General features: G+C 42.3%; 1 protein-coding gene across 1 annotated transcript in view; it reads right to left on the bottom strand.

Annotated features, from left to right (window-relative positions):
• pdia5 (protein disulfide isomerase family A, member 5) overlaps positions 1-19,883 on the bottom strand; it is a 57,924-nt gene that overhangs the window by 21,240 nt on the left and 16,801 nt on the right. Inside the window, exons 3-11 of the mRNA XM_085766401.1 lie at positions 19,588-19,675; positions 14,339-14,422; positions 14,159-14,204; positions 11,784-11,876; positions 9,597-9,657; positions 8,512-8,579; positions 6,575-6,666; positions 3,452-3,523; positions 1,207-1,343 (exon numbers count right to left, since the gene is read on the bottom strand). Of these exons, the coding sequence (XP_085622527.1) occupies positions 1,207-1,343; positions 3,452-3,523; positions 6,575-6,666; positions 8,512-8,579; positions 9,597-9,657; positions 11,784-11,876; positions 14,159-14,204; positions 14,339-14,422; positions 19,588-19,675 (741 nt within the window). The remainder of the gene's footprint in view (positions 1-1,206; positions 1,344-3,451; positions 3,524-6,574; positions 6,667-8,511; positions 8,580-9,596; positions 9,658-11,783; positions 11,877-14,158; positions 14,205-14,338; positions 14,423-19,587; positions 19,676-19,883) is intronic.

Raw genomic sequence — 19,883 nt, 5'->3', positions numbered from 1 at the left:
AGTCAGGAAGTGGAAAAACAACAATCTAACCCACTGACGAAGCCACTTATATTTACCGAGTTCTGCATGAGACCACCATTATGGGACATGAATAAAAATGACAGGCAGGCGTATGTACTGTAGACCATATGGTAACCATGACGTATTCGGAGCCAGGATGAGCGAGTGACACAAACGGCTAAAGTTACTCCAGACAGCTTGTCTTCTTCTCAGTTTGTTTTTCATCTCCAGTCTTTCTTTGGTTTCTCTCCCCTGCTCACAGTTGTGCATGACAGAGAAACACTGATGTTATTTGTGTGACTAAATAACGACTCGACCCGAGAGGATGTGCAAGAGCGAGTTCTCCGCAGCAGGAAGGAATGTGAAGCTCCTCTGACCCACCGCTGCACATATTTTACAACTACAACTACTTTCTCTGTGGCGATGGGAGGGTTGTGTGAGGACACGGCTGACAATACTCCAACTAGCTTCACACCCTTAACAAGAACAAAACAACCATTTGACCCTATTAACAACTATAATGTGTTTCAGCATTATTAAATATAAGAAAACTATATATCTGAGACTTATCTTCCACAATTTACATTTTCAGTGAGAACCAATGAGCTCAGAGCTGAGGTACTGTTCCAACAGACTAAAACAGTGATGCTCTTTGTTCTTTTCATATTTTTTAGGCAATAAAAGAACATTTAACATGGGCTATACAAATAAACTGGTCTTGTCAAAATCTTTATATGATTTATATCATATTATTTAGGTTATGTAAGCTGCTGGACTATCTGAATTTCCCTCCTAGAGATTAATAAAGTATTTTCTATTGTATTCTACTACCTTCATGGCCTTCCTAAATTTATCATTGTGACTGCACTACTTGTTTATGATGCAAAGACAGAAAAACTCCAGTTGATCAACTGAAGATTAATAAACAGTGATTCTGATAATTAATTAATGACTTTGCTAAACAAAACTAATTTGCTAAACATTTATTTGCTTCAGTTATTCAAATGTGTGAATTTGCTACTTCTGTGTTGTATTTCATATAACTGTAGATTGAATATCTTCTCAGCTTTGGCCAGTTGGATAGACCTCTCTGCAAAGCTTTGATGTTCATTTTTCACCATTTCTTGACATCGTAAAGATCAAATCGTATAAAATGAATCATAAAGTTGAAGTCCTGATCTTTTTGGAAATTGCTTTCTTACTCACAAGGGGCATAGAACATGATCAGGGCTGCAGGATGTTCCTCTAGGAAGCTGTCGAAGGAGTCGTCGGTCAGGTGGAAGACTGGGGAGTCGGTCTCGGACCAGGGCACCTCGGGGGTCTTTGGCTGGGGGGGCTGAGGGCTGACAGAGGAAAGGGAGACAGGAAGGGCAACGGAGGTGAGGGTCATTTAAAAAGCAGACAAAATTCCAGCTGGCGAGGAATCTGTGCGGAGCAAAAAATCAGACACAGCTGTAACTCACACCCCACCCAACGTGTCACTCACACACACACACACACACACACACACACACACACATCTGGAGCGAAGCAGCCACGCCCTGATGACAGAGCACGGTGGTGTGAAGCCAAGAATGAGTGGACACAGATATAAACAATCACACACACACACACACTCCCTGAACTTGTGTACACATACACACGTCATTTACAAACACTCGTACAAGCACGCACACACCCTCCTTCTGCAAAACCTTTCTTTTTTTTTCTCTCTTTCTCATCATCACACACTGTGGCCTGAGCCAACATTTTGAGGTTGCATGAGACTAAAGATTGTTTAAAAAACAGCAGATATGAATCTTTTATCCAGAATTTCATCCGTCTGATATTTACTGTATGATTCTAATACATAAAGAGCTCAGGATCGGGTTCATCAGGAACTCTGGCTACACTCAGGTCTTATCAGATGACATCTTTGGTTGCTCCTCTGCAGCATGAGGTGCAGTTCCTCCTGCTGCCGCTAAGCAACCACCACACTACTCTATTCCTTTATACTGTGGCTGCAAAGGGACTGATACAACTGTTCCCTCTACTTACTGCCTTGAAACTAGACTCTAGGATAGGTACTGTAAGGCTCAGTATCAAACAGATGTTAGGACATTATAATGTGCAACACACAAAAGCAAAGTATTTCAATAGCGTGGTGTGAGAGAAATGTTAGAGTCTGACCTCTATTGTTCCTGTTGGCATAAAAAAAAAAAAAAAAAGGAATGACTCAGGCCAGTGAAAAGGGGTGAAACCAGAGAAACAAAGCCCAGAGAGCTGAATCTGAACATAAGAGACACTTTATCAAAACTTGGGAGGCGAAGGAGGCCTGATGAAAGACATGGAGATAAAAAATCGGAGACACACAGTGCGACAAAGAGAGCAGCACGGCCACAACGTCTCTAATTACGAACACAGCAAATCACACAGTTCCGGAAAAACCTTTCAGCACCGTTTACTTCAAAAAACCCTTTTCAACTTTTTTCCCCCCATCTGCAGCGTCTCCAGATGAAAAAAAAGAAGAAAAAAAGCCTCTGAGACGACAAACTGCAGATGTGATGAGGCTTGCAGGAGGCCAGGCTTCTATCTGCTTTTACCATAAGGAACATATTTTATGTGCATATGAACAATACAGATTCAACAGTCTAAGGCCAGAACAGTCTGTTCATGTTAAATCATGGAAGAGGAAACGGATCAAATGAAACAGAAACGAACGGTGAAATTAAATTCTAACACCGTTTATCACCTATTTAAAGGAAATAAATATATACTCAGCATTATCATTCAATTTAAAACGTGTAATCACTCTGTCAATTTGATTGCCTAATTGTTAGCCACTTCTAAATTATACTGCTGGACCATGAATGAGCAGTAGTAAGCAGTAACGGCTCAGCACTGGGGAGGGAGTAGTTATGCCTCTGGGCTAAAAGAGAGTGCTGGAATACATCCTCTCCCCGTCTCGCTCCGTTTCCTGTGATAGCTGTGAAAGCCCTCGCTCTGTGCCCTCTGGCTGCAACCCCGTGGACAGCCATGGCTTTCCTGCCAGGCCCTTAACACGAGTGGAGAAGAGAGGTGAAGGAAAATGGGGGCGGAGGGGAAACAGGATAGCCAAGCTGAGGAGGGAGGAGGAGGAGCCGAGGAGAGAGTGAGCCAAGGTGAGAGAGAAAAATGAGACAAGAACAGAGCAGGTGCAGATTGATGACACCGTGCCAAGGTGAGTCAGGGTGAGGAGGGGAGGTAAGAGAAGGGGTGATGAGGAGGACTACAGCAGGAAGAGAAGGCGGTGCCAGACATTTAAGGTGAGATGTTTAAGCAGTTAAGTTATTGTCCTAGACACAAGGCAAAAGGTTGTTATTTCATCAGCTGAAATAAAAAAAACAGGCTTGGACACGACGACGACCACCATTAATTCATTACGTGTTTACTGCGTCTTAAGTGGCTGAAATGTGATTAGGAACACGCTTACTTCTTCATCCAGTCGGCGATATCCTTGGCTGTGGCGCCGTAGTTTTCATAGTGGTGGAGGAACTTCCCCTTCCTGAAAGACAACAGAGACAAAGATGATCTCTAAACCGTCTGTCAGCAATGGACAAAACAGTAGCTGATAGAAAACAACTTCGCTTCATTTATGTAACAATTTTAATTTAGAGCAGCACATACAGTATAGTCAGCTACGCTTTTATCAAACCACTCCTGTAGTGTAATACACTTCTACACTGACTCACATAACACATGCTCAGTGTTTTTAACAGCACATCCAGCTGAAATACGGAGGTATAAGGAGGCTGCACTGCGACACAAACACAGCATATAGAATGATTTATTGCTAAAGAACCATTGTTTTGAGCCTACTCAACATAAGGACCAACAACAGGAGTGAACAGTGCTGAAAAAGTGGCTTGTGCTTTCTGTGGATGTTGTTTTGAGTCACAGTTGGAGAGCAGCGTTGTCCACGGCTGCTAATCAAAGATGTTCCTCCACAAAAAAACTTTACAAGCTGAGAGAGGGTGAATGAGTTTGATCACTTTGCTATGGAGTTTTTCACTCTAATAAAAGTTTGGAAATACAACAGTGTTTAATGTATCAACAGAATGAAATGATAGGAAAAGCAACATGTGATCAAACTAAGCAAGGACTCAGTGACAACTTTCAGAGCTTTACAGGTTTTGTCACTTGATGCAATAGACACTTGGTCAACACTTAGTCAGAACCCAGGAAATTAGTGATTTATTGTCACTTGCTGAGCTGCCACTGATAAAACCCAGTAATCCAAGTCATATGTGATGGACAAAAAAAAAAACAGGATCCTCAACTCAGTGATAGAAAATAAATAGATAATCCAGTTTCTAAACCAAAAAGCTGGGTCAGACCTGTGAGAAATGGAAAAGTCCTAATATAAGCTGAAAAGAAATAAAAGATGGAAAGAAGTTGAGCAATGACTGATACTTCTTCTGTCTTGTGTTTTGTATGTGTATCTTAAACATACTCTACATATAAGTAATGCCAGTAAGCCGTCGTAATGCATTTGAAATGAGCTGGAAGCATCTCGCTCAGCTTTATGGGCTAAAAAAAAAAATATAAGCAGATTATTCTTCATAGAAATGACTTTATCTACTCTATTCGCTGTGACTAAATGAAGACTGGAAAGCGGATGTGTGGCTGGCTCAGCCCTCTGCCGAAGAATCAGTGTCAGTCGTAACTGGCTCTGGGCAGTGTGATCCTGCAAATACAAATGGTGAGCAGCGACCACGGTTACGGCTGCGGAGATACAGAACGGACCGTATTAAAGGTGATAGACGATTACACACAGCAGATTTGGAGCTTAAAACTTGCATTTTAAGTGAACGGACGTCTGTGGCGGGGATGGCCGCTTGGAATTCAATCACAGAGATTTATGACCGACTCTATATTCGCTTGCTTTTATCTCTGCTCCTGTAAAGCACACCCACACCTTGTAAAATCAAGCTGAGGAAATGTGAAATAAATGTCATTTGCCTAACGCTTTTGAGTGTTTTTCTTTGTCCAAGGACACGGCAAAGACAAAGAAGCTGAAACAGTTTTACTTTTATTGTTGGTTCAGCTGATAGAAAGCCGAGCCGTGCTGGCGAGTTGAGTTGTAAGGTTTCTTAATCTGTAGGACAGGAAAGGTAAAAAAGACCTTGAACGCACCGTTTTACAGCGGGTGCTAAGGCGAGATAACTCCAGTGGTGTTGATGCCGATTTACCCCGCAGTGATTAGCTGCTGTTTATCAGTGAGAGGCTCATTACTGAAGCCAATGGGCTCCGATGGTCGTTAGCTAGCCCCTGCGCTGACACTAATGTGCTCCTGGCGAACAGACTGGCTCCAGCTCAGCTACACACGAGGGCAGAGGGGACGCACGTGTGCCCACATTCACACACACACACACACACACACACAAGAAAGAGGTGCATGAACACTGACGAACCACGGAGGCACTTAATCAGTCCCGGTCTAATTAAAAGGCCAGACTGGAGTGAGAGAGTGTTTAATGTGAAAATGGGGGTTGATAAAGCTGCTGCAGGAGGAGTAAGAGGCTGACAACAGAGCATGAGCTACAGGGCACCAGCACCCAGATACAACTACTATACTGTAAGTATGAGGACAGTGCAGGGATGCATTAACACACTCAGTCAGCCACCGAGCCCCTGCTGTGCGTTTGGAAATAAGCTTTGATTTTGTGTGTGTAAGTCCAAGACTGAAATGATCAGATTATCAACAGCATAAATCCTCCACACACTAAAAAAAAAAACCCAGAGGCTAAAGCACTAAATCAATGTCACCTGTGTCCTGAAGTTGTTCTCAAAGATTGAAAGAGAAAAAAAAAACTCTGCTACAGTAATTAAAAGCCTTTACTTAGTCTGACACATCAATAATTAAAACCGCTGACTCATTTTGAGTTTTCAGGCAGACAACAGCTCCGTGTGAAAAAAAAAAGCAGCCTCTCCATTCATCTCAGTGGGCCAGGTGCACTGGCACAGTGGATTTTCTGAAGCAGGGGACTCGGGGTTGTTTGCTCAGCTTTTGCCACAACAGAATACCTCGTCTCTGGCAGCGGACGGCACTGACCCGTCAGAACTGCTGAATATGTCCAAACAACACTCTGAAGCCATTAGATTCAGTTTACTTTCACAGAAAACAGAGGGGGGACAAAAAACCAAATCATTATCTTGATGATGGAGAAGATGGAAGAAGGGAGTTTGGGGCGTTTTGGCATAGCTAAGGATTAATATTTCATCAATGAACTACTTCATCTCCACCCACACAGCAACACCTGACCTGAGTGTTACATCTCCCTCCAGTGAGGACCATGGCGCCCTGCTGCGCCCAGCATCCTTGACCCTCAGCCTCCTCCTCCTCCTCTGAGTTTACTTTGTTTCAAAGGGAGCACCAGAGGAACCCAAAGCTTGTCAGAAACTTTCTCCTTCCCCACCTGCTTCCATCAGGACTGCAGCTGTTTAAGAGGCCCGGACTGCTCTCTCTCTGTTTGAAGTGGCCCTACTCTCATGTTCTGAGCCTTGGAAGTGAGGAATGAGCCTAAAGTGAGACGGATGAGAGGACTCGACTCACTCAAAGTAGCAGAAGGTCGGGTAGCCTTTGACGTTGTACTCGTGCTTGAGGCCGTCAAACTCAGCCGGGTGCACGTTCATTCCCGCCAGCACCTTAGGACAAACAAAATAAAGGAGAAAAGAGCCGTGAGTTGTCGGGGAAGGTAAAGGAAAGTGAAGGCTGTGAGACAACAAAGAGAAAGGACATCAGAACAGGTTAGTCATCATCAAAGTGCTGCGCAACCAAAAGATGGATTACTCAAAGTATGAGAAGAGACGGCGGCGTACAACATGGACATAATGAATGTAGATAAGCAGAGCGTATTCAAACACTCGCTTTGTGTGACCAACTTGTTAATGACATTTTAATTTAACAGACAAAACATGAGATATTCATTTGTTTGATGTTCGTCAAACAACTGCAATCTCCCAGGTTCCCCGAGGAAATATTGTACAACATCCTCCTCAGAACAGAAATAAATAGACGCAGGAGCATGAGTCATGACAAGTTCTCTGTGCCCTCTCCGCCTATACAACTTTGACTGAGCAGCTCAATTATATCAGATCCTAATTCAAATTCAAAAAGGTGCTTTATGAGCACGAAAGAAGAATAAACTTAAATGACACCAATGATTGAGTCAAAGCAAACTCCCAACATTCATTTGGGAGTCCAGATCAAACACTTCAGAAGGCGTCTCTCCACCTTGCCGTGTCCGTGACTGAGGTGAGAAACGCGTTCACAAGTTTACGGCCTGGCTGACCACCAATTCAGTATTCAAACCCTTCACTTCCCAGCAGCACTATTAATCTCTTGCAATAACTGACACACTCCCAAAAACCTATCTCAGCCCCCCTCCTACACACACATACACACATACATACACATGCACAAAAAGCCCTCTGTTGCATCACTCATGAGCACTGACTAATAATCAAACAAACATGCAGTTAAATGTCTTTTGATACATTTCCAGCTTTCCAGCTTCATGCGAGGCGAACGCGTTGTGCTGCTCTATTACGCCGTCTCCTCCGGCTGCTGCCTCTGTCTGCTCTCATTGTGCAGAGGAGTTCACCCACAGACCTCTCCTGGTGCTTGAGGAGAAGTGTTTATGAACACAGAGGGTTTGTTTCCCCTCGGTGATCACACAGGCCCATTTCAAACCCATTTCAGCAGCTGGGGACAGAGAGACCCTCCTCTTCCTCCTGCTCCCCTCCATCCCCCACTCCCCAATTTTGCTTGCAACTGTAATACTTGTAATACTGTCTGTCTGCAAACTAACAACATTGGTCTTTGGGGAACCCATGAGCCTGGAGAGGGGAAGAAAACTGGATGAAAACAGGGGAAAGTTTAGGGGTAAACACAAAGACCGGGCAGACTAAACTGACATTTAATCTATAGAGAGGTTGTAAAGTTTAGCTGGGAGGACATTTAATTGTGCCTGCAGGTGCCAGGTGGGAGCCAAGTAAGAAACACATTTAATATAGTCACTGATTATAGATCGGTACAATACCATAAAGCACTGTAACCATTAAAACTGTGAGATGGAGCTCGCAGGGCAAAGGTTGGTGGTGGGGTTTTTGTCCCACTATATAATTGCTCTGTTTTGCTGATGCTATGTAAACCAAAACATGCAGTTAAATATAAATCAGGCCGAGCTGAATGGGGATTAGAACCTCTGAGATAAAACCATCTGAGTTATTATGTTGCCAAATCAAAAACCAATGGTGCAAAGGTTACGGAGGGATGCTACTTGTGAGGAGTTGTGTAGCAAATACAAGCGAGGATAGCTTTCATTTAGGCCGTACACTTGCAGACTGCCAAGGTAACCGCCCAGGCATCCGCACGGCCGACACATCTCATCTAATCTGCAAACATCAGAGAGGGACGGCAGCCGATCACGCGGCGAGAAGGTCGAGCAGCTGAGTGTGTGGGGCAAAGTTTCATCAGCAGCCTCTTACGTATTTTCCTTTTGTCTCCGTGGCCGCTTGCTGGTAGATGGGCTGCATTCTCTTGCACACGCCGCACCCTGCAACCGAAGCACAAAAACAGAGCCACCGCAAGTTATTACAGAGAGCTCAATAGTAACCAACACTCTGACAGCATCGATATGACAGTTAAAAGATTTCCCATCATCTGCCAAGGGAATTGGTTTTCTCTGTCGATGGAGGCTCGCAGTGTGCTATCTGCTGTGAAAGATATGATGCACTGAAAAACCTCTGACCGTTATAGCCAACCACAACACATGGCGAAGCCCATGTGGAGTAATGTATTTATAACTGAGAGACAAGACAATCAGCTCCTCACAGACTAAACATGACTGACTTGTTGAAACTATCTGCACTTTGGGCATCTGTCCAAGCTGCTGTTTTTCTTTTTTCCTTATTTATATTACTGAAAATGGAATGAACTTGTGTTTGGACTTGTGGTTGCACACACAAGCAGTTTGAATATATCATGTGGAGCTCTGGGAACAAGTGACAGCAGAAGTAATTGTAACAATTTCCTGACAAAAATGAACAGTTAATTGGAAAAAAAATTAGACTGATCAACGTTATAAAAGATCTTATAGGATGTGAGATTACAAAATGTGCATAGCATATTCAAAGATCAGACAGTGAGTTGTCGGTTTTGATGCATTTAGAAAAACTCATCCCAGTATTGACTATGATTGTGTATTTGCCAAGTACAACCCAGTTTATTGATCTAGTCCATCTAGTCTTCAGGCTATATACCTCACTTTAAATGAGGCAGCTCATGTGGTTGTATTAATTACATATTTTCTGGATCTTCATATCTGCTGTCAGCTTGTCCTAATGCACTGTTGTGAGTTTTTAAAAAATACACACTTCCCTCCTATACATTTATGCTCTTATTCTTCCCTTATTTCTTTCCCTATTCTTAACCTATTTATTCCTCTGTTTCTACCTCCATGCTTGAGCTGCTTTTACTTGTAAATGTCCCCATTGAGGGTTCAATGAAGTCTAATCTCATCTAATCTTATCTCATCTCAGCGTGTTGAGCCAGTGATGATGAAAGGACTCACAGGGAGCGTAGAACATCATGAGGATCGGCCTCTCCTCTTTCTTCAGCAACTTCCTGAAGTCCTTAAAAACACAGAGAGAGACAGAGAGAGAGAAAGCAAGCATGGAGATGATTAAAATGCTTTATCCAGGGCTTGACGCTAAGCTTTTTTCCAAGTAGCACTGTGCTACCATGCTGAAAAATTTAGTAGCACACAACATTTTTTAGTAGCACAATAAAAATTTTGTAGTTTTGGTGAAAATATCATTTTCAAACAAATAAAGTAGATTTAGCCTATAATCCTAACCCTGTAGACTAATTTTTAATGTTTTAACTGGCTCTTTGCCTTAACAAAAATCAGGAAAGACAAACAATGCAAATATGTGTGAGAAAATAGAATATTTATTACAACCAATATTAGTTTTTAGTTTTACGCTGTATGTGTGTGCATGTGGCCCAGGGGTGGGGGTATTGATGAGCAGTGAACCTATATTTCCCTCAGTATAAAAAGCTGAACATTACATACAGGGCTCTACACTAAGATTTTTTAGGAGCACAATGAAAAATGTTGTAGCAGGCTGTTTAAGCCCTAAATAATGCTGAGGGTCCAACATGACCCATTTTTACATTTGAGAAAAACACCAAACATTTTTCCTCAACAACCTGTCACACAAGCAGCTCCATGTTGCCCCTGTGTGATGTTCAGGGACAGGTCAGACAGGGAGCTTTGAGGTTGAAGTTTATATGAATGTTGCACTGTGAGACTGTGACCACATGTCAGCTGTTCTCACCGCGACAAGCGTTTTTTTTTTTTGATAGCTCCGCGGTAGCCTCGGAGGCCACGTACCACCTAAGGGCTTCCTTCACCTGGGGCAGAGCTCCGTGTGAAACAGTAGGAGAGACACAGCCCGAGACCGTGTACCGGAGGAAGAAGCAGGTCGAACGTGCACGGAAAAAAGCGCATCGCACCGAATGTGCGCTGCTACGGTGTCGCCTTGGCGTGCACGACGCGCGTCTACCTTGAAAGTAATGTGCGGAAAAGACGTTACATCTGAACGGCCCCGATGTACACAAGCTTTAATCAATGCGGCGGCCAAAATCACCAAACAGGCAGGGGGGGCGGGGCGGGGGGGATACTGCTCACGTTAAACAGCATGCAAAGCGGTGCATGCAGTTTCTGTCCGAGTCGCACTGATGCGACTGAATGCAATTTTTTATTCGCACGGGCTATTATCAACTCGCAAATGCGAGCAAAACTGTCGCACTGTCGAGCCCTGTTATCATTTATAGACAAAATAGATTTATAGTTCATAAAACTAATGCGAAGTGTGTCCAGGAAACATCACTAATATTGATTAAACCACGGTGACAACGATGAATACCAGGGCCGGATTCTTCTGATGACTCGCTGCAGGGTAGCATCTCTCTGTTTGGCATTCAGAGCTTAAAAGTAACTAAGCACACAGCTCCATCTTTGCTTCAGTAGTTGCTTCTCAGCAGTTTATTGCACTGTGCATAAGCCACAGAGTCATCACATCAGCAAAGAAAGAGGAAGAAAAAAGAAAAAGAGAGACTCTTTTCTTAGGACAGCAGGTGGATCAGCCCCCATACCCGTTTCTTTTCCTCATCATCACCTTCATGAGCTCAGCTACTTCCTAAAAAAAAAAATCCCCGTTCAGCACAATCTTTTGTTGACATGTTCAACAAGCCCCCAGGCACAAGTGGATGGGCAGGCGAAAGCCGACAGGAGTGCTGTTCATTTAATAAAAATGGGCTTTCATAATGCAGCGTATCTATCATCTACTGTACGAGTTCCTTAGGTTGTCAGCGTAGGTGTTGAGGGATTCATCTGACCTGGGTGGACGAGACCAGAGCTGTCTAGAAACGCTTTCTAGCTCCTAAGGACAGGGGGTTTGTTAGCAGACTGACTTCATGAACCGTGCGGTGAAGCTCTTTCATGATAGGGCCCTCATAATTATGTTGCTTTTACATGCAAGGTTTTGTGTTGGAGCGGTGGTGGACATGCTGCTGTGTCAGCTCCAGAAGCTGATCAAACCCTCAAAGGGCCGGGAGAGGAGAGGATGGACCGTGCATCACAATAACCACTTTCTTAGCACCTTGCAACAGCAGCAGGAAGGTTGACATTGCTTTGAATGCAGTGGGAGATTCTTTATAATTTATCCAAAGGGTTGTCGAGGTCGTCACTTACTTTCTCCGTCTCTATGTGAACGACATCTTTCGCCTCAGGGTTCTCCTCCCACAGCGGGGGTCCCGAAGGGTCCTTCAAGAAAGCTACCATGGACTGAAGATGGATAGAAACAGAAAAAAGGTGGAAAAGAGAGACTGGTGAATCTTGTGTCATTGGCACAAAATGTGTCATTGTCATTGGCACATAATTACCCTGACAACAATAGACTGACAGTTGATGATTTACGTAAGTGTTGCGGAAGTCGCACCTGGAGGCGGCGCCAGATGGAAGCCCGCATAGACCGACATGTTTGCGCATCCGGAGGAGTGTCGGAGCTATTTGAGCACCTTTAAGTGTTTGGTAATGAGCTTGGTAAAGCTTCCTGTAAATATATTGAACCATATGTCTGCAGAGGCAACAGCAGGATGTATTTCATTCAGCAGCACCATAACAATGACAGTGTGAACACAGGCAGAATATCTAATGGTTATGATTTTATTGTGGGGGATTATTTCATAATGGTTTAAAACTGAGACTTTTGTTGTTTTATTGTCTCAGAGGCTTTTCCAACTGTCAGGGAAATAAATACAATAATGCAATAATAAAATCAGGGCAGACAAACAGAAAAAAGAGCCACGGCTTTCAAATTTCCTTATTATGAGGGTAAAAACAAAAGCCAAGGGAGGGCGTCACTGCTACATATTTTATTGATTGACTAGGGGTCATTAGGATTTTATTTTTAGCAATTATCAATTACAATACTGCTATTTTAAAGAATAATTTACATTACTCAAGATGGAGAGGGAAGTTCTGGCTGGTAACCACTGATTTCTGTGGCTTTTATCACAGTCAGTTAGTAAATTCAGTAAGTGGTAAATGGATAAATCCTGTGAGCATGTAACTTTGTAATAAAACATGTCTGTTGAGTGATTTATCTGTGTAAACAAGTGTCTATTCCGTTTGTGTTTGTTCAGCGATAGTTTGCCTGAGAAAGAGGTGGCATGTATCATTTTCCTCCTCTTCATTAGTCTGCAGCTCTAGGTATGTTAAACCAAGACAGCTTTCCACTCCGTAGACACATCCAATTTAATTGTTGGTTTCACCACGGGCAAATAATAAAACATTCGGAGCAGACTCCAGACATCTGCCAGATCATGAAAATAACTAATGATGCAATCTGCTGATGGACAACAGGTGAAAAATCAATGTTTTAATTCTTTCCTCTTAGTTTTGAAATGGGGGAAAAAGGGAGTGCTGACATCCCAAAAGGTCTGGAGGCTATAAAGTCATTTGTTGAGTCTCTCTGGGATGCTAATGTTAGCTCAGGCAGCTGAAGAGCAGACCTGTCGACAGTATCATTAGGTGTCGTCAGTCACACATTGGAAAATAAATCTTGTTAAATGTGACTGACAGGTAGATTATTATCAATTTATGAAATAACATTTCACATTTCCTGTTCACTTGGACAGCAAAGTCTTGTACTGTATTTGTTTTAGACACATATAACTCTGATATCTTGATCACATTTGAGTCTGCATGCAGCCTTTACAGAGAAACTAGAATTCATTAGGAGTTGTGTAACTGGCCGACTATCTGATACAATGGCGAATGTACTGTAAGCGCACTCTCTTTGATCTCCAACAAGAGGCAGATATCTGGCTAACTGCGTCTGTCTGCCATGTGGTGCTGAGTGGCTTCCTGTCGTGGCCAAAAGTGAGGCTACAAGCTGCGAGAGTGAAATCACGATAGTGGAGCCGAGAGCTGGACGAATGAAAATCAGTATAAAGCTCTGCGAGGCTGATGGCACCTGCAGATTAGAGTTAGAATTCTGTACAAGTTCATCGCTAGAAGCAGCTCCTTCCACACTACTGAGGATAGTGGGAAATAAAAGTATTAATTATACTGCCTATGATTAATATTCCAGTAAATGTGACCTACATGGATATTTTCTGTTAAGGTCAGTTTCAATATGACTCATGTGAAAACAGAACTTAGACATCAATCAACCACACCACGGTTTCTGAATCTTTTCATATAGAAACGAGATAAGGCCTTTGTTCAGACCTGTGTAAACGAACAAAACTGTCCTAGAGATCAAGTTTTAGAGACTAGAGACTAATCAGAATTTAAATAGCTTTATTAGTCAGAGAAATCACATTTAGAAATTTCCTCTAAATTATTCATCTGCAATCCTAAAACAAGCAGAGTGAAGTTGCTCAGATCTGACTAATTTGACAAATTGAATGAACAGAGACACACTGGGCTCCACGGGAAAGTATAACTTGGTAAGAAACTTGGAGAAAAGAACATTAGAAATGTGAAGAGCCATAAGTAAATACTAATCAGATACAGAAAGAACAGTTGTAATGGATGCAGGAATGTGGAGGAGCGCTCACCTTGAAGGTAGCAGGTCTGTTGTACTCTGTGTGAAACGTCCCATCTCTGTAAGATACACCAGACACAAGGCTCACACAACAGCAGGAATAAACAGTGAATAACGTAACAGTAATATTTTCCAGAAAGCACTGAAGCGTGGAAACACGTCTGACAGCCAGCGGACTTTCTAGTTTACTCACTTGTAATGTAGCAGCTCTGCTCCTCCACGTTTGGAGCTCGGGTCCACCTTCACTTTTTTACACAGCTTACGACCCTCTGAGTCCCTAAAAGAGACAGGTGAAAAGAAGAAAAAAAAGACCTCGGGTTCATACACATACTTTGAAGATGAAGAACAGAAAAATGAACTTGTTCTCATTTTAAAAAATGGTCAGAAAAGCTGAAATCAGCTCAAAATCCCACAGAGATACCATGTATGTATAAAAACCTAAAACCTGACATGTGTTATCTGTCATTTGAAATCCAAAAACTAGACCCATATTGAAATTTTAAACTAACAAACACAAAAATGTAAGATCATTGTAGCCTTAACAGGAGTACAGACCAATTATCTATTGAACCAGGTCATCATAGATCATTAGAAGAGATAAAGGGTCCTTCCTGTCTTTTCTTCCTACAAATAAGGTTAATTAAACTCTCCTTCGTGAAAGTGATCATGTGACAGAACTAGCAGGAGATTACACCTTTGAATTTGAATGCATCTGCCTGAAGCTCAACATCTTAGCATTTTTATAGGCATCATTTTTATGTCCTCTTTCTATAACACACACTAGTTTCCCTTTGTACAGTAACCGCTTGTTAAATTCACAGTATTATTCATATATTCATTGTTTGTATCATGTATTTAATTATGTTTAGAAACATGCTTTGTCAACATGTTTTTTTTTTTCTTTGGTCACAATATTGTTCTAATAAAACTTTGCTGAAGTGAACTCATAAAGGAAAAGAGAAGATGCTGCATGAAGACATCACTGCATTAGCATTTCATCAGATCAATCTAACCACGTGTACAGTCTTATATAAACAGAGCTCCCTGTTCCATTCATTAGTGGCTCCAGTGTGCATACAAAAACATCTGCAATGGGAATGCAATGTGCATTGTATGCAGATACTGTACAGTACAAGTTATAGAATCTGTGCTGGGTAGAGGCAGATTCCTGTAATCTAAAAAAAAAAAAAAAGGCTGTGTAGTTGGAAAGGAAATAAATATGCATCTAACCACCTACACATACTTCACACTTGATACAATGAGGCACAATGAGCAGCATGAAGTACAGCTCCCTACTGCAATAACCAGCCGGGAAAACACGCATTACATTAGAGAAATGAGACGAGGCCTGATGTAAAAAAGAGGAGGAATTCAGTTATGGCTCCCAGATCCACCGGGAGCCAAATATATGTTTAGTGTAGTTTTTCACCGTGTGAGGAAGAGTAAATCTGCACGTTGCGTATTGACAAGACGATATTTCAGGTGATGACTGTGTGCTTATTGCTATATACTGCTGAGTCATGAAGGCAGATGGCACCAGTCGGGGCACACCAGGAGCAGATGTGACCTCGACACTTATTTGGACGTGCAGTCATCCGATTGAAAAACCAGTCGGCTGCTGCTTCCAAGTCCCTGAAACTCTGCCACATGTAACAAACTGTACTCCAAAAAAATAATCCCTAAAACCATCATAGCGGGGAGAACTCTAAACCAGTAACAATTAGAAAAGGGACACTGATTCAAGTTATTCATCAATCCAAAAACTATGTTGTTGTTAGATGTTATCTTTGCATGTATACAGCACTGGCGTTAAGTATTGTACTTTTTGGAAGAATGTGAAGAGGCCACATTCTTGGGTATAGGCCAGTAAGTTCAGCCTCTTACTCACTTGGTCAAACAAACTCACTAAAAGTGACTCAGAGTAAAAAACAAAAAAACAGTAAGCCATTATGTTTCTGAACTTGAGTTTCTGTGAATCAACCAATGAAAGAGCGGTACGGTACCCCTCAATCACAGAACAAACAGAAGCCTACAGGAGTCAGAGTGACTCGCTGGCTAATGTTCAGAGGAGGAGGAACAAAGGCCATGAATGGCAGCTCATCTGGACGAACACCACTGCTGTGCATTCCTCTCTGGGGTAACGTCAGTCGATGCGTCAGTGCCAAAGCGCCAACGCAAGTGTGAGTGAGCAGAGGGTCCATGTCTGCCAAAGGAAGAAGGTGGTGATGAGCGCTGTATGTTATAAACACAAGTCTAATGCTGTTGGATTTGTTAAATAACCTCTCTCTTCTTTGTTGATCAAAAGTTGACTATAACTTTATCAGAACTGTTTTTTTGTTTTGTTTTTTTTTGCTTTGGCCATTGTTGCAATCATAAAAGTAAGTACTGTAAATATCCAGGAAATTGCAGTCAGTAAAATTACAAGGCAAACTCTGACCTGCATCGGGTCTGTGCTCACTTCCAGTTGGACCACCAAATGAAGTGAAATCACACATAATATTTCTAAATTGCTGGTTTGTTAAGTTCTTTGTCTGAGTGATTGTTTCTTGTCCCGGAGGAACAATGTTGTTTTGTTCCCAGCTCTCAGTTAACTGCTAGCTAATTATAAGGTTGGTTAATGATACTAAATGTAATATGTTTTGATAAACCAGAATTATAGCACACTGGAGGAAAGGTGAAAACATGAGTGCTCTCTTTGCGACTCATTTATCAATACTTAAATATAAAAAGTTTTTGAATACAAAAAAATATCTGAAGCAATGACATAGTTGAGTGAGGTGTGCCTTCAAGATTGGAGAATTATTTAGGGGAAAAAACAACAAGTTGGGGCCAACACTTCGCATTAGGCCAAAGGCAACACAGTCCCTTTTGTAAAGGATTATCAGTGGGTTCATAAAGCAAAGAGGATGAAGCGCTGCATGCCATTTAATTATTACACTTCCAAAACACAAATCCTAATCCGTGCTGTGATTGTTTGTGTTCTGCTATTCCCATTCATTCAGACAGGACCATGTTCGTTCATTCGCATGTTGTATGTCAGGCCAGGCAGCCCAGTCCCCTTCCTGTATGAGATCATCCATCCCCCTGGTGGATCCCAGTTGGCCGACGCTCAGGTCTCTGTCATCTGTTCAAAGTGTGTCATTCTGGCCTTGGTGGCCCTCGTCCTTGGCAGGGCTGACCATTCTCACGCTGCGATATGCGCTTCGCTCTCTCTCCCCCCACCGTCCACCATGAGCTCTCAGCTGGAGCTTCGATTTGGAGCCGGTCCATTTGAGATGGTGGAGAAATATGCCACACAGCACAAAGCTTCAGCTTCAGAGCCTGGCACCGTGTCCACGAGTCCTGCAGCGATGAACCCGGCTCGCTCTGGCTCCCCTGGCAGGAATCTGGCCCCGTGTAAATCTCTGCTTAACGTTATCACAGTCTCTCTAGCATGCTGGAGTTGTTGGAATAGACGGGGGATGAAACCATACTCTCTCAGACAAAAACAGAAACTGAGGCGAAAAGTAAACAGTACAGTACATGTATCTCAGGCTTTTGAAGACAAATGTGGACGCAAACACTTCTGACAATTCCTCAGACCGTTTTTTTAAAAGTTGATTTCTCTTCCGCTCTGTCCTCACGGTCCTCCATCCCGGATAAGCTTGAGAGAGATTGTGAATGGTGCAATGAGCACTAGGTGTCAAAGGGGAGTTACTGCCTTCCTCGCAGTTTCCTGTTTTATGATACATTCTTTCCTCTCTGGTGAAGATGACGCTTCATGCATTTGATGGGTTGACAGGTACAAAAAAAAAAAAAAAAAATTAAATAAAGTAAGTGGAACTGAACACCAGGAAGGGCAGAACGAACAACAAGCCAGAGTCGGATCACTGGGGAGCAACGCAAGCTGTGCTTAGAGGAAACAAGTCCTGCTGGGGTCCTGGGAGGATCCAGCAGCAGTTTGCTAATGTAAACACTCCTGTGGTGTGGACTGGAGACTGGAGATATAATAGATGTGTTCCAGAAAGACACATGACAGATGGACTATTCTGCCTTTTAGGGTGAAGAATGTGCAGAGTGAGAAAACAGATCAATGGGGCTGCAACTGATAATTACCATTTCATTTTATCGAATATTGGCAGGTTAGTTTTTGTTTTGTTATGTTTTTAGCAATTAATTGTGAAATGAAAGAAAATGGAGAAAATGTACCCACTATGGTTTGAAATCTTAATGATCTGACATCCTCAAGCGGCTTGTTTTGTCTTTGATAAAACCAAAATATTCAGATTAAAATGATATTAAAGCCAGCAAGTGTTTGGTATTTTGACCTCTTGTTGATTATCATCTCGTCTAACTCCACTTGGGCTGGGTATTGAACCTCGATACAATTTTGGTGAGTGTCAAGCAGGGCTGAAGCGGATTCATATTGTAATTACTGATAAACTGATTAAAGGTGACATCTTCAAGTAACCTGTTTTATCAGATTTATGTCTCATTTAAAAAATAAAACAGGACTTCATAGTTTAGTAGCTGTTACTGGAGTTTTTAAGTCTCTCATTTTTACAGTGCATGCCACTTCTGCTTGAAAATGAAACTTAAATAATAATAATCATGCACATTTTATCAGAAAATTTTGCAAAACTCTTGCAAAGTAGCTAAAGTTGGCATTAAACGGCTGGGCACATCCATAGTGTTGCTGATGTAGCCTTTGAGAGTTTTAAATACTTTTACTTTTATTAAAGCTGAGTTCTAATATGACTTTTGGTGACAAGACAAACTTCAGAAATGAGAAGTTCTGTCTTAAATGTTAAATTAAAGAAGGCTTTGCAGAAAAAATCTGTTTCTATTCCTCCTAGCGTGACCTATCTCTGCATTTGCTGAACAGATTGATCGACTAATCATTTCAAGCACTCCATTCAAGACGATGAGACTAATCATCAGCGATACTTGGCAGGAGGCACACATCCAACTTCAAACCCAAAAAAATAACATGAACTACAAGACTGTCATGGAAGGCAGGATGTTTCATGCCTGAGACAATAACCATCTGAGAGAAGAAAATCAGCATTAAGTACCTTTTCCTATTCATTTCTTTCAGGATGAAATTGACTCTTACAAAACCGAGGGGGGGAGCTGAAATTGGTATAAAGAGATGTAACACATTAGACCCAAACCTTCAATACTTCCAATAATGAGTGCCCTCCTGTCAAACAGTGCACGTACAATAGAACCACTGGAACAAGGCCATTTACAGCCCTGTGGAAATGCCATAAATTGTAGAGATGGATGGCTGCAGAGACATTCTTGAAAAGAGTAAATTGCTCTGTCTTTATATCAGCTGTCAGAAAATTCCTTGGACAAAAGAGGCTGTAATGTTGTGAAAAGACACAGAGTCAATGGGTGTGATTGAGACCGAAGGAGTTGTAGAATGCGTTTTTTCTGCAAATCATCCTGTTAACTTACCCGCAGTTGACCCAGGCGATAGTCCCTTGGCCTTTTACTGTCTGGGCAACATCTGACAGCAGTTTCAGGTGGGAGTCCCCTGATGTAGCTGCAGACACAGAGAATAAACCGCGGTCAGCCTTGTTACCATAAACCGCTCAATAGCTGAGGACAACCCAGAGTTTGGAGACACAGAGAGGACACTGTCATGTCAAACCCAGCTAAGTGGAATTGAGTTACAGTGGAGCTCAGTGTCTTACTAAAGCACCGAGTGATGAAGAAAGAGATCACTGGGTTTGGGTTTTGGAGGGGCGATG

Source organism: Trachurus japonicus, chromosome 21 (assembly GCF_045865225.1).
Source record: "Trachurus japonicus isolate A0001 chromosome 21, Traja_1.0".
Taxonomy (NCBI): Eukaryota; Metazoa; Chordata; class Actinopteri; order Carangiformes; family Carangidae; genus Trachurus; species Trachurus japonicus.
This window is presented reverse-complemented; position numbering and strand designations above follow the sequence as displayed.